Source organism: Pygocentrus nattereri, chromosome 27 (assembly GCF_015220715.1).
Source record: "Pygocentrus nattereri isolate fPygNat1 chromosome 27, fPygNat1.pri, whole genome shotgun sequence".
Taxonomy (NCBI): domain Eukaryota; kingdom Metazoa; phylum Chordata; class Actinopteri; order Characiformes; family Serrasalmidae; genus Pygocentrus; species Pygocentrus nattereri.
Window position 1 is genome coordinate 22978903 of NC_051237.1, and position 16188 is coordinate 22995090.

Sequence of the window (16188 nt, forward strand, 5' to 3'; positions counted from 1 at the left end):
CAGACTCGGTTTATATCACAATACCTACATTTAGAGTCAGTTATTCATTCAGTCTAATGAGAAACTGTAGAACAGACTCGGTTTATATCACAATACCTACATTTAGAGTCAGTTATTCATTCAGTCTAATGAGAAACTGTAGAACAGACTCGGTTTATATCACAATACCTACATTTAGAGTCAGTTATTCATTCAGTCTAATGAGAAACTGTAGAACAGACTCGGTTTATATCACAATACCTACATTTAGAGCCGGTTATTCATTCAGCCTAATGAGAAACTGTAGAACAGACTCGGTTTATATCACAATACCTACATTTAGAGTCGGTTATTCATTCAGCCTAATGAGAAACTGTAGAACAGACTCGGTTTATATCACAATACCTACATTTAGAGCCAGTTATTCATTCAGTCTAATGAGAAACTGTAGAACAGACTCGGTTTATATCACAATACCTACATTTAGAGCCGGTTATTCATTCAGTCTAATGAGAAACTGTAGAACGGACTCGGTTTATATCACAATACCTACATTTAGAGTCGGTTATTCATTCAGTCTAATGAGAAACTGTAGAACGGACTCGGTTTATATCACAATACCTACATTTAGAGTCAGTTATTCATTCAGTCTAACGAGAAACTGTAGAACAGACTCAGTTTATATCACAATACCTACATTTAGAGTCGGTTATTCATTCAGTCTAATGAGAAACTGTAGAACAGACTCAGTTTATATCACAATACCTACATTTAGAGTCGGTTATTCATTCAGCCTAATGAGAAACTGTAGAACAGACTCGGTTTATATCACAATGCCTACATTTAGAGCCGGTTATTCATTCGGCCTAATGAGAAACTGTAGAACAGACTCGGTTTATATCACAATACCTACATTTAGAGCTGGTTATTCATTCGGCCTAATGAGAAACTGTAGAACGGACTCGGTTTATATCACAATATCTACATTTAGAGCTGGTTATTCATTCAGCCTAATGAGAAACTGTAGAACAGACTCGGTTTATATCCTTGAATACCACAGCAAACAGCCTAGCATTGCCCACCTGGGAAACCACTGCAAACACCTAGGAACCCCATACCAACCGCTAGAGACTCCATAGCAATGACCGCGCTACACGCTACCAAGCTTTGTGAAACATAAGTAGGTCAGTTCATATAGAATTACAACAAAATAGAGTTTTATAACGACGTCTTTGACCTCTGAACTGTGTGTGTTGTGCTGGAGGCTGCAGTGTGTGTAGGCTGATCAGCTGTTGATGCTCCATTTAGATACAGAAAGGCGTGAGAGATAAGAGAGACAGACAGCACACACAGCTGTCCTCTGTGCAGCACACACACACACACACGGGCACACACAGACAGACACACACAGGCACACACACACAGACAGACGCACACACACACACACACACACACACACACACACGCACACGCACACACAGACAGACGCACACACACAGACGCACACACACACACACACACACAGACAGACACGCACACAGACAGACAGACACGCACACAGACAGACAGACACGCACACAGACAGACACGCGCACAGACAGACACGTGCACAGACACACACACACACACACAGACAGACAGACAGACATGCAGACACATGCACACAGACAGACACGCGCACACACGCACAGACAGACACACGCACACAGACAGACACACACACAGACAGACGCACACACACACACAGACAGACGCACACACACACACAGACAGACGCACACACACACACAGACAGACGCACACACACACAGACAGACACGCACACACACACAGACAGACACGCACACAGACAGACAGACACGCACACAGACAGACATGCATACAGACAGACATGCACACAGACAGACACGTGCACAGACACACACACACACACAGACAGACAGACAGACATGCAGACACATGCACACAGACAGACACGCGCACACACGCACAGACAGACACACGCACACAGACAGACACACAGACAGACAGATGCACACACACACACAGACAGACGCACACACACACACAGACAGACACGCACACAGACAGACGCACACAGACAGACGCACACAGACAGACGCACACACGCACAGACAGACGCACACACGCACAGACAGACGCACACACGCACAGACATGCAGACAGACATGCACACAGACAGACACACACAGACACACACAGACAGACACACACAGACAGACACACACAGACAGACAGACACACACAGACAGACAGACAGACACACACAGACAGACACAGACAGACAGACAGACAGACAGACACGCAGACAGACAGACACGCAGACACATGCACACAGACAGACACGCGCACACATGCGCAGACAGACACACGCACACAGACAGACAGACACTCACACAGACACACGTGCACACAGACAGACACACACAAAACAAAGGAAAGGGTCAGTCAGAGAGAAATGCAGGATTTACATTCCGTCTTCTAATGAGCTTCATTTATCTTCAGTATATAAACACTGGCAACTAAGCAAGTGTTTACACCTGCTAAACCTCAACATAGCTTTCTCCTGCTTCATCCATTCCAGAGAACATCATGTGTTTATCCCACATTACTGGAAACAGCACAGACATTATGTTGTATAAACATTATAATAGTGTTCATTTCTTATCTCCTGACCCTGCCAGTTTAAATAAATCCGTCTGCTGCCCTCTGCTAGAGATCAGACTGAGGCTTCCTTAGTCAGTGTGGATTAGTATGCGTGACTTCAGTGTGGCCTCCTTTTTAAAGTGGACAATGTGTGCACTGCACGTATGTTTTGAATAAGCGCTCCAAGACTGGCCAGCAACTCTGACTGGAATCGCATACTGACTGACCCACAAGTCGACTTGGAGCGGAATTCCACTGATTTTTCAAAGTTTCTGCATAATTTAAAATGATAAAATGCAAACGAAGCCATTCAGAGTGCAGTGCTGTCACTTATTCAGAACTGTTCACAGTGGTGGTGATGGGAACCAGACGTCTGAAGAGCTGAATGCCTCTAAAAGCTCCCTCACAGTAAGCTACTAACTAAAACGGTCATGAATGCGCTGCCTGCACTGAAAACTGCAACGAATCGGTCACTGATGACGTCGTTTTTCATACCTACTCATGATCTCTCAAAAGGCATCGTGTATGGTTTCTGTTTTAAAGTGTTCATGATGTCTTACCTCACTGGACTCTGCAGTGGGTTTCTCAGAAACGGCACATTTCCACGCTCCTCGAGGGCCTTTCCACTTACGCACGTTAAAGAGCGACGGCTGATTCAGCTCCGCACAAAACTAAAACACAGAGGAGGAGAGAGAAGGGAATTCCTTAGAAAAGATCTAAAAACACAGGACAAAAAAAAAAAAAAGCATTCACTGTATGGCCACTTTATCTGAAACCCTGCAGTTGGGACCACCAGGGGGTCCAGAACACACTTCGTCCTGTTCTTCATAACGTTCATATTTCATGAGCTCCATTCAGAAGGTGGGCGTCGTGTGAGGCTGTAGCTCTTCTCTCCAGTCTAATAGACGGTGACGTCATTTTAAACCCTTATAATAAAAGAAGCTGAACTTTGTTTTTCTACTGAAAGTCGAGCCGTTTTTCCCCAAATCTGGGCTCTAAACTATAAACAGATGGCGTCTCTTCAGTGATCTGCTCTGGAAACATCACTTTTATACAATAACACAAAGAGCGTCGGAGATTTTTGGCTTTCAGCAGTAAATTGTAAGCATATAGGAATATGTGTAGATCATAAACCACATGTTCTGTTAATTTGAGGGGAACTTTTACCAAATAAAATGAAATAAATTAAAAATTCACATTTATTTCATGCAGTTACTGAAGATTTAGTCATGAAAACTCAGACAAACCAAAACATACCCTGGAGAATAAGAGGTAGACTTTCACATCGACTTCTGCAGCAACTACACAGTCAAACCTGACACTGCTGAAAGTTCTACTGTCTGGGTGAAAAACATCAAAGGGCCTCATTCACCAACTGATCTTAAGAAGAAATTTCTTCTTAAAACCCACTTACGCAGTTTTCATGAAGATTTCACGAACATTCACCAATGTTCTCTTATCTGGGATTTGTTCTTGGGTAAGAACAGTTCATGAACCTGATGTAGAGTCTAAATTAGGACCTTTATAAGGAACACATTCAAGAAAGAACTTGGGAATATATCGGTGAATGAGGCCCAATGTTCTTACACAGCCTTAAAGCCTTTGGACACCACCATTTACGTAAAAGGCCCATACCATGGAAAACCAAATTCTCCACACTTTTTTTTTTTTTTTTAAATAAAAGAGTTCAATGTAGTACAAAAACAGTTCACTCCCCAGTCTATACACTCACGTGAAAACATGCCTAGCTAAAGTGAGACATTTTGTTGATTTTGAAGTGAAAAAGAAGTTAAAACATCATCTACAAGGAACAATCATAACTTATTTGCTGTGTTTAAAATAGTGGGAAAAATATTTAAAATCTAAAAAGATGCCATAACTTTGGCACAGGCCACATTTTATGTTTTATTTTTTCCCCCCTAGTATGTTAAATTCAGTAAATAAACAGGAATTTATTCAAATGTGCTATTAAAGTGTGTTCTCTGTAGAGGATGTGCTCACTTATTCACACTTAGATCAACATATTTACATTTTACGCCATTTGGCAGACACTTTTATCCAGAGCGACTTAGTGTGATCATTTTACACAGGTAGGTGAAGGTGGCGTTGGGAGTCTTGCCCAAGGTCTCTTATTGGTATAGTGTAGGGTGAACCCCCGTCGGCAGTATGGGCGACACCTCTGCTTTCTACTACACCAACCGATATGACATGGAATCTGCCCACAGGTGCCCAAACAAGGAGCATGTTTAGTGGCAGGTTGCTCTCACAGAGCTGCTCAAATGACAGACTCTGGAGACCCTTTGTCATTGAAGCAATTAGGCTCTTCAGCTTTCCCCAGTGGGACCAGAAGAGGAAAGAGGAGAGTTGAGGACTTGATCTCGTGTTAAATCATAGGTTTATTTTATCTATCTGCACATGTGGACACCTTACTGCACTTTCTGCAGCCCTTATCGTTCATCTCGCACGCGTTTCAGCTCTGCGTGCTTTTTCACAATACAAGGCAGCCAATCGGAACAGAGCTCATTTACATATATCAATCTTACAGGCACAATAAAAATGTAGACTAGGGACCCTTTACTAATGCTGTTTACATCTGCTTTGATAAACACCGAAGCAGTCAAAAGTTTGAGCACAAAGTCGTCATGGCTCTTTTTTTTAAGCACATTCAAGCACAATAGTGACACGAAAACCACAAAATAACACATGAAGTTACGCAATGGAAAGTTGCTAAACCAAAACGGTCTTTTAGATTAAACTAGATCTTTTAGAAACTGACTCCCTTTATGTGATTTTGTTCTTCCTCTCCAGCAGCTTCATGAGAAGCCACCTCAGATCCTTTTCCAGCAGCACTAAAGAAGACACACATGCTGAGACCTTGTTTGCTGCTCAAAACTACAGCTTATATTTAAAACTCACACATACACTGTAAAAAAGTGGCTCGTCAGACCTACTTAAAAATATTAGTTCATGTGGCAACAAGCAACTGAACTAGTTTTATTCAACCTAAATAATCAAACGATTAAATAAATGAACGATTCAATTTTTTAGTTGAATAAAACTAGTTAAATCGCTTGTTACCACATGAACTAATATTTTAGTATTTTATATAGTAAATATTATATATTAATATTTTATATAAGTAGGTCTGACGAGCCACTTTTTACAGTGCAGGTATTGACCTCAGCAGTTAGTGATTTATGTACTACGATGACATTATTTATTTTTTGTCATGAATCAGCTTTACATGTACTATGAATGTGTCTACATTCCACCTGTGATCTGCTCTTACTGAAAAAGCTGGCTGTCCAAATCCCTCACAGAGATTTCAACATCGCCTCTTGTACAAGAAAGAAAGGATAAAACCACTGAGATCTAAAAAAAAAACCATCGCAATTTCAGACCACAGGTGAAAATGAGCCGCATTAAAATTGAAACCTACCGAGCCGGGGTTTCTGACATTCTCTGGAAAGCTATCGCAGAGCTCAGGAGCTTTACTAGCAAGAGATCTTCCACCAACTGAGCCACAAAAGATCCTTGGAGTCTGCCGTACGCCCGATATGGTCAGGATGGGCAGTAAGACATGCCAGAGCTCGGCCATTAAGACCTTCTAGTTAACGCTGTTTCCATATTTATCCATAATTAGATGACTCGAGCCCACAGAGCAACTTACTGAATCATCATGGGGGAAAAGAAGGCCTTTGCTCTACGCTAATGAACTAAGAATGTAAACAAAGCAATTAGAGATTATTTTTTTCATCAACAAGACATAAAAGCTTGGCTGAACGTTGGTTCACTGGCGGTTTCAGACAGTTAATAAAACAAAAAATTGCTACAGTAAAAATAATTTAACATCCTCTACAGAGGCCGAACTACTGCCCATTTTCATGCACAATTACCATTTACACCAATCAGGCATAACATTATGAGGAGTTTCTAAACACCTCAGTGTCGCTGCTGGACTGAGAACAGTCCACCAACCAGAAACATCCAGCCAACAGCGTCCTGTGGCCACTGATGAAGGACTAGAGGCTGACCAACACAAACTGTGCAGCAGCAGATGAGCTGTCGTCTCTGACTTTACATCTACAAAGTGGACCGACAAGGCAGGAGTGTCTACTAGAGTGGACAGTGAGTGGACAGTGTTTAAAACTCCAGCAGCACTGCTGTGTCTGATCCACTCGTACCAGCGCAACACACACTAACACACCACCTCCAACACGTCAGTGTTACTGCGGTGCCCCACCCAAATAGTACCTGCTCTGTGAGGGTCCATGGGGGTCCTGACCACTGAAGAACAGGGTAACAGAGTATCAGAGAAACAGATGGACTACAGTCTGTAACTGTAGAACTACAGAGTGCAGCTATACAGTAAGTGGAGCTGATAAAGTGGACAATGAGTGCAGAAACAAGGAGGTGGTCAGAATTCATTGGTGTATTTGCTGAATTTAACATATTGGGGTAAACACACACACACACACACACACACACAGAATTTGCTCATTAAAAGCAGCAGAAAAATGCCAGTAAGTGTGTTCTCTGTAGAGAATGTGTGACATATGTTCACATAGACATTCAACAAAACGTATCATTTGACCAGGGGGGCTGAAACTATTGCATGCTTTTGCATTGAGGCTGTAGGCATTGTGATCCCTGGTTCCCATCAGCATCACTGTAAAGAAATCTGAGTCTCTACAAGCAACCATTTCACACCAAACCACTCTGAATGACTCTCACTCTGAAGTGAATGTTTCCCAAAGTCCTGCTGCAACAACAGAAACATCGACTTTGCGTTCTTATCTTATCTTATCTTGTCATGTTCGTTGCGTAATATGTATGAATCCTACGTATAAGAGCAGGGGAACCACAAACTAGCTGAAGGAGACCGAGACTGGAACCGAAGACCCATCCAACGCTCTAAGCATTTCTGCCTCGGACACTTTTGCAAACATGCAAAACACCTGGCAAAGCAGTGCAGATCCAGTGGCGACTGAGCATGCCTCACAGGAGCGGTGCAATCTGATGAGGGCACTTGACATTTCCTATCAACTTCTACGTCTATAATTAACCCATGCGGTGAGATTTCCTCTCAGGTACTGAGGGACTGCTCCTTTATTCGAATACTTGACTTTAAAGTGCTAGACCACCTCAAATACAATCGACCAGCCAAGAAATGCTGGGTGTCTGAAGTTTGCCTCATTAGTTAGGCTAACGCAGCTAACACGTGAAACTTGGCTTATACCCCCATGGATTAGCACTGTGGTAACTGCATGCCGAAGTCTTTTCCATAGTAAAATGTTAAGATGTGAGCAAAGCTATTTAGAGTGCTTTGAGGTGAAGCGTTCTGTTCCTACAGAGTCAGAACTGCTCACAGTGGTGGCGATAGGAACCAGACGTCCACCTCTAAAAGCTCCCTCACGGAAATCTCCTACACGAAAATAGTTATGAATTCACTACTCGAGTTTTTAGAAGGTTTTAGTGTAAAATATATTTTTAATGCATCTGTGGTGGTGAGGTACAATTAAGGCAAAGTGAGGCAGAGTCGTCCCCAAAGCACTATTTTACCATAATCAGCGCTACACATAAAGGTGAGGTTTCACTGGTGGATTTAGATAGTAAATAAAGTTGCTCTATTTATAGTGCTGTAGACCCCTGGTTCCCATCACCTATAAAGTGGCCAGTGAGTGGGAGCACAAGGTAGGTGTTTCCAATAAAGTGGCCAGTTAGTGGGAGCACAAGGTAGGTGTTTCTAATAAAGTGGCCAGTGAGTGAGAGCACAAGGTAGGTGTTTCCAATAAAGTGGCCAGTGAGTGGGAGCACAAGGCAGGTGTTTCTAATGAAGCGGCCAGTGAGTGGGAGCACAAGGCAGGTGTTTCTAATGAAGCGGCCAGTGAGTGGGAGCACAAGGCAGGTGTTTCTAATGAAGCGGCCAGTGAGTGGGAGCACAAGGCAGGTGTTTCTAATGAAGTGGCCAGTGAGTGGGAGCACAAGGCAGGTGTTTCTAATGAAGCGGCCAGTGAGTGGGAGCACAAGGTAGGTGTTTCCAATAAAGTGGCCAGGGAGTGTAGGCACAAGGTAGGTGTTTCTAATAAAGTGGCCAAGGAGTGGGAGCACATGGCATGTGTTTCTAATGAAGTGGCCAGTGAGTGGGAGCACAAGGTAGGTGTTTCCAATAAAGTGGCCAGTGAGTGGGAGCACAAGGCAGGTGTTTCTAATAAAGTGGCCAGTGAGTGAGAGCACAAGGTAGGTGTTTCTAATAAAGTGGCCAGTGAGTGAGAGCACAAGGCAGGTGTTTCCAATAAAGTGGCCAGTGAGTGGGAGCACAAGGTAGGTGTTTCTAATGAAGTGGCCAGTGAGTGGGAGCACAAGGTAGGTGTTTCCAATAAAGTGGCCAGTGAGTGGGAGCACAAGGTAGGTGTTTCCAATAAAGTGGCCAGTGAGTGGGAGCACAAGGCAGGTGTTTCCAATAAAGTGGACAGTGAGTGGGAGCACAAGGCAGGTGTTTCTAATAAAGTGGACAGTGAGTGGGAGCACAAGGCAGGTGTTTCCAATAAAGTGGCCAGTGAGTGGGAGCACAAGGTAGGTGTTTCCAATAAAGTGGCCAGTGAGTGGGAGCACAAGGTAGGTGTTTCCAATAAAGTGGCCAGTGAGTGGGAGCACAAGGCAGGTGTTTCTAATAAAGTGGACAGTGAGTGGGAGCAAAAGGCAGGTGTTTCCAATAAAGTGGCCAGTGAGTGGGAGCACAAGGTAGGTGTTTCCAATAAAGTGGCCAGTGAGTGGGAGCACAAGGTAGGTGTTTCCAATAAAGTGGCCAGTGAGTGGGAGCACAAGGCAGGTGTTTCCAATAAAGTGGCCAGTGAGTGGGAGCACAAGGTAGGTGTTTCCAATAAAGTGGCCAGTGAGTGGGAGCACAAGGTAGGTGTTTCCAATAAAGTGGCCAGTGAGTGGGAGCACAAGGTAGGTGTTTCCAATAAAGTGGCCAGTGAGTGGGAGCACAAGGTAGGTGTTTCCAATAAAGTGGCCAGTGAGTGGGAGCACAAGGTAGGTGTTTCTAATGAAGCGGCCAGTGAGTGGGAGCACAAGGTAGGTGTTTCTATTAAAGTGGCCAGTGAGTGAGAGCACAAGGTAGGTGTTTCCAATAAAGTGGCCAGTGAGTGGGAGCACAAGGCAGGTGTTTCTAATGAAGCGGCCAGTGAGTGGGAGCACAAGGCAGGTGTTTCCAATAAAGTGGCCAGTGAGTGGGAGCACAAGGCAGGTGTTTCTAATGAAGTGGCCAGTGAGTGGGAGCACAAGGCAGGTGTTTCCAATAAAGTGGCCAGTGAGTGGGAGCACAAGGCAGGTGTTTCTAATAAAGTGGCCAGTGAGTGAGAGCACAAGGTAGGTGTTTCCAATAAAGTGGCCAGTGAGTGGGAGCACAAGGTAGGTGTTTCCAATAAAGTGGCCAGTGAGTGGGAGCACAAGGTAGGTGTTTCCAATAAAGTGGCCAGTGAGTGGGAGCACAAGGTAGGTGTTTCCAATAAAGTGGCCAGTGAGTGGGAGCACAAGGTAGGTGTTTCCAATAAAGTGGCCAGTGAGTGGGAGCACAAGGTAGGTGTTTCCAATAAAGTGGCCAGTGAGTGGGAGCACAAGGTAGGTGTTTCCAATAAAGTGGCCAGTGAGTGGGAGCACATGGCATGTGTTTCTAATAAAGTGGCCAGTGAGTGGAAGTAAAAGGTAAATGTTTCTAATAAAGTGGCCAGTGCCTGATGCCTGAGAGATTTTACAAGTCTTGAGAAGCTATTGGCCAAAAAAAAAAAAGAAAAAAAAAAAGCATACTGTGGTGTTCACACAGAATAAGATGTGGAAAATGTTGGGCATTGCAAGGTAAAGTAAACTTACTTTTTCTGATTTTCCACTATTTTACCATCATCAACATTACAAATAAAACTCAGAAGACTCGTGTGGGTTCTCTGGTGGTTCTGGATAGTAAATAAAATGTGTATATTTATGTCGTAGTCATAGTGACCCCTGGTTCCCATCACCACCACTGTAAAGCGCTCTGAACCATTTCACACCAAACCCACTTTGAGTGACTCTGTTTACATCTCAGCAACTGAACTGTGCAGACATTTTTCGTAAAATCTGTGTTATAGCACATGGATAAAATACAGAGCTCAAGATGTCTTGAAACACCAAAAATATCTTGGCTGATTGATTATGTTGGTTTAATAACTGTAAAAGTATTTTTTGTTGAAATATACTTATAAAAGGGGGTTAGGGAATGAGGGTGATTTTGGACAGGGCCGCAGCTCTTAAAGTGCTGTGCTCCAGTTCCAGGCAGATGAATGATGAACAACAGTCTTGATAAAAGTCCCATAAGAGTTCCCATAAAAGTCCCATAAGAGTTCTTTCTGTAAACCTGCAAATGCCAAAACGATGGCTGGTTGCCCAGCGGCTTCCACTATGCAGGCTGAGTTACTGTAACTGAATCTCGGCGATAATAGTTGAAGGGCTTTGGCAGAAGCTGCGAATCAGAGAACCTGCTGGCAATCAGACTCGCTTAAACTAAAGAGTCGAGGAAGCCAGACTTCTAGTAGAAACGAGAGCAGATGCACGTAGACATGTATACATATACTGGATACTGGACCATGCAATCAATCATTAAATCAATCAAGAGGTGAAGGTCAGTAGGTTACAACTATTTACTCAGCCGCTAAGACTAAACTAAAAATTTAACTAAAAAGTAAATATATCATTTTTTGAGTATTTATTTATGTCCCCCTTTTACCTTTATTACAGCTTCCATTCTATTCGATACATTTTTCAAAGATATCTACATGGGTGTTGTTCCACACCTCCAAAGTTCAGTCTTGAAAATTTGATTTACACTTTCTGCTTTTAATGATCCAAGTAATACCAAACATTCAGTGATACTGAGGTCTGGACTCTAGGATGTTCAGTCCATTGTTCTTTTATATTTTATATATTTATACACACACACACACACACACACACACACACACACCTTAGTATGAAATAAACCTAGAATGTTAAGGGGTTAACATAGCAATGTCCAAGCAATACCTTAGTAACCACCTGGGGTACCACAGTAATGGCCTAGCAACACCCTAGCAACCACCTGGGTTAATACAGTGATGTCCAAGCAATACCTTAGTAACCACAGTAATGGCCTAGCAACACCCTAGCAACCACCTGGGTTAATACAGTGATGTCCAAGCAATACCTTAGTAACCACCTGGGGTACCACAGCAATAGCCTAGCAACACCCTAGCAACCACCTGGGTTAATACAGTGATGTCCAAGCAATACCTTAGTAACCACCTGGGGTACCACAGCAATGGCCTAGCAACACCCTAGCAACCACCTGGGTTAATACAGTGATGTCCAAGCAATACCTTAGCAACCACCTGGGGTACCACAGCAATGGCCTAGCAACATTTTAGCAAAAAATTGGCATTCCATAGAAATGGCCCAGCAACACCTTAGCAACCACCTGAGATTTCAAAGTAACGGCTTTGTGAAGCCGACTAAAAGCTTGCTCACAAACTTTCCAATTCTGTTTTTCACTGTTACTTTTTAATGAAGTAAAAAAATAATAATACCTCCTGGCATTTTGGCTCAATCGCGGTTTAAACACCTGCAGTTATTTTGGTAAAGAAAAATGATGAGATCTAAACAGCTCCCCACTTAATGTTACTGCAAACTGACAAAGGAAATCTGTTCAGCTGCATTAAAAGCAGTTTGAGAAAGCAAGGTGTTAAACTTTGCTGCATGTATGTGTTCAGTAGTGGCATTCAAATCACAGGGTTCTTGAAGACTCCTGGTGGCGTCACATGGCTGAATAAATCATAAACGAATGCGGTGAATATCAATATCACAAGTCCAATGTGACTCAATTAGTCTGTATCTGAGTCACTGTGCCAGTGTTAAGTTATTGGGTCAGATACCCGACACTGGTACCCCAAATACCAGTCCAGGGTGATCCAGAAGCTGTGTCCGATATCCCCCTGGGCTCTCCAAACACACATTATTCCCCTGATCTCCCCTCATCGTCGCCCCCTGCAGGCAGCAGGAGGCCAGCAAGCAGATCCATTTACTTTGTTCCGTGTACTACAGTAATTTTCCAGTTTTTCAATGTCCAGTTTTGCTGGATTTGTACAAATGATTACACAGTTTTTTCCACTCAAGTAGGGGATAAAGCTAGTTGGCAATGGGTTAACAGGCACAGACTGCCTTGGTCATTATTTCACTGCACTTTTAGTGGAGTTTAGGTTAAAGCTGCTGTACACACTTGTGTTCTGTCTGAACATGAGTAAAGGAAATGCCTTTTTCCTGAGAAATCAGAGTTTCTAGGAAAAAGCGCATCATATAAACAACTCGGTTCAAAGGAAACAGCCCAAAACAATTCAGCCTCTGAAAGGCATGCACTGAAAACAGTCCTGCTTTCAATTTTCGCCTTTCAGATTAACAAAATGTTGCTTCTCGTAAGTGAACTGAAGGATTGTAATTTTGACTGATAAAATAATGTGTTAATGTAGAAATAATGTACACATTGTATTCAAGTGCATCACTCAAAGTGAAAGTTCCAGTCAGATTGTGGGTTAATTCCTGGTAAAGGCTCTATTTGTAGCAGATGTCCCTGCAGCCTCTTTATAATAGCAATGACTCAGAGCAGTGGAAGCCCTTCTTTCCGTTAGTACACATCCAAACACAACACACACACAGCTCACACAGCATTTACACTCACTGGCCACTTTATTGGAAACACCAACCTTGTGCTTCCACTCACTGGCCATTTGATCAGAAACAGCTACCATGTAATTCCACTCACTGGCCACTTTATTAGAAACACCAACCTTGTGCTTCCACTCACTGGCCATTTTATTAGAAACACCTATCTTACTTTCACTCACTGGCCACTTTATTGGAAACACCAACCTTGTGCTTCCACTCACTGGCCATTTGATCAGAAACAGCTACCATGTAATTCCACTCACTGGCCACTTTATTGGAAACACCAACCTTGTGCTTCCACTCACTGGCCATTTTATTAGAAACACCTATCTTACTTTCACTCACTGGCCACTTTATTGGAAACACCAACCTTGTGCTTCCACTCACTGGCCATTTTATCAGAAACAGCTATCATGTAATTCCACTCCCTGGCCACTTTATAGGTGATAGGAACCAGGGGTCTACAGCACTATAAATATAGCAACACTATTTACTACCCAAACCTACCAGTGAACCTTAACATGTTTTTATATGTAACACTGATGATGGTAAAATAGTTCTTTATTATTCCACTTTTACCATCATCTTTGTTACATATACAAGGTAGGTGTTTCTAATAAAGTGGCCACTGAGTGGAATAATAAAGTGGAACAATTATTTAAGAATTGCCATGCATGTACGCCACCACCACAGATGCAGTAAAAATACATTTTACACTAAAACCTTGTAAAACCTCAAGCAGTGAATCTATAACCATTTCAGTAGTAACTTTCTGTGAGGGAGCTTTTAGAGGTTGACGTCTGGTTCCTATCACCACCACTGTGAACAGTTCTGACTCAATAGGTTTCTTCAGAACGGAGCATTTCACACAAAACCCCTCTCAAATCAGAAATCTCCACAACTGAATCATGCAGAAATTTTAAAATGGTGGAATTGTCCTTTTCTATAGCTGTATTTTGATGATGTCTGTTTGTTGTCATGGTAAAGATGGTTTAGTGTGTGGGGGGGGCACTAACGCCTTGAGTGGCACACTGATGACTCAGGAGAGGAAGCGGAGACTTATCAACTCCGTGAACGAGGCAACACAATCTTTGAGCATCACAAAACCACAGATACACCACAGAACTGAAGGTTACCATGGAGACCAAAACATTAACTCGAAACTAAAGGCCTTAGTGTCTGTAAAAAGAACTTAACCAGCGTGATCCTCACACCCACACAGAGCAGAACAGTAATACACCAGGGTTTACAGACCATTAAAAGAGCTCAAAACTAACACACACACACACACACACACACACACACGCACACACACTTTCCAAGCCGCTTCTCCCTCAGGGTCGCGGGGACTAAAACAATACAATGTTTTTCATAGAACACAGTCAAAATCAGGAACACAGTTAATTACTGCTCCGGAGGGAAAACAATGTTTATACATTGTTTATAAGAACTGGTTAATAATGAGCTATTATTTCATTTTGGTTCAACTTTAATAAACACATTTATATGTCAAATAAGTTTCTACGCTCACTGTCCATCTTATCAGCTCCACTTACTGTATAGCTGCTCTCTGTAGTTCTACAGTTACAGACTGTAGTCCATCTGTTTCTCTGCTCCTTTGTTACCCTGTTCTTCAGTGGTCAGGACCCCCATGGACCCTCACAGAGCAGGTACTATTTGGGTGGTGGATCATTCTCAGCACTGCAGTAACCCTGACGTGGTGGTGGTGCGAGTGGATCAGACACAGCAGTGCTGCTGGAGTTTTTAAACTCTGTGTCCACTCACTGTCCACTCTATCAGACACTCCTATCTTGTCAGTCCTCCTTGTAGGTGTAAAGTCAGAGACGACAGCTCGTCTGCTGCTGCACTGTTTGTGTCGGTCATCCTCTAGTCCTTCATCAGTGGTCACAGGATGCTGTCCACAGGACGCTGTCGGCTGGATATTTTTGGTTGATGAACTATTTTCAGTCCAGCAGTGACATTGAGGTGTTTAAAAACTCCAGCAGCACTGCTGTGTCTGATCTACTCAGACCAGCACAACACACACCACCACATCAGTGTTACTCCAGTGTTATGTTCTAATTTTTCCAGCTTCACTTTTCTGTGAAAACACACTCAATGGAAGTTTTAAACATTAATTACAGAACTTGTGAATTGCAGTCTGACAGCTTTGTGGTGTGTGTTGTGTTGAGTGTGAATGCCATCAGTGCTAGATTAAAAGTCAGATGTGCTTCTACAGATAAAACAAGGGAAATGCAGCAAATGTGTCCCCCCCCCCCCCCTAATCAGCTTTGTGGCAGCCCTGATATACACAGCAGCACAGTCTGGCCTGGACACGGTGGAGACAGAGACTGGACTGTGGAAACACTGCACAGAGCTGCAGAACAGAAGGGCAACCAGAACATGCAGCGTGAAATCATTTTCACCATGTGACTCAGATTGACTGCAGTGCAGTGGGGAAAAGAGCAAGAGGGACAAATCAGAGAGAGAGAGAGAGAGAGAGAGAGAGAGAGAGAGAGAGAGAGAGAGAGAGAGAGAGAGAGAGAGAGAGAGAGAGAGAGACACATAGTAAAACGACCAGATGAAAAAGTAGAAAGGAAAGAAAAAAAAAAAGCACATTCAAGAGTCAAGTCTCAAGTCTCTGTGGTTGGAGTCCAAGTCGAGTCTCAGGGATCAGAGCTTGAGCAGAGTCTCGAGTCTCTGTGGTTAGCGTCCAAGTAACGTCTGTGTGGTTGGAGTCCGAGTCGAGTCTCGAGTCTCTGTGGTTAGACTCCGAGTTGAGCTCTGAATCTCTGGGGTTAGAGTCCAAGT

At 43.2% G+C, this 16188-nt stretch overlaps 1 protein-coding gene across 1 annotated transcript in view; it reads right to left on the reverse strand.

Annotated features, from left to right (window-relative positions):
• The window catches only part of eepd1 (endonuclease/exonuclease/phosphatase family domain containing 1), a 58387-nt gene that overhangs the window by 15362 nt on the left and 26837 nt on the right, over positions 1-16188 (reverse strand). Inside the window, exon 3 of the mRNA XM_037535198.1 lies at positions 3207-3317. Within this exon, the coding sequence (XP_037391095.1) occupies positions 3207-3317 (111 nt within the window). The remainder of the gene's footprint in view (positions 1-3206; positions 3318-16188) is intronic.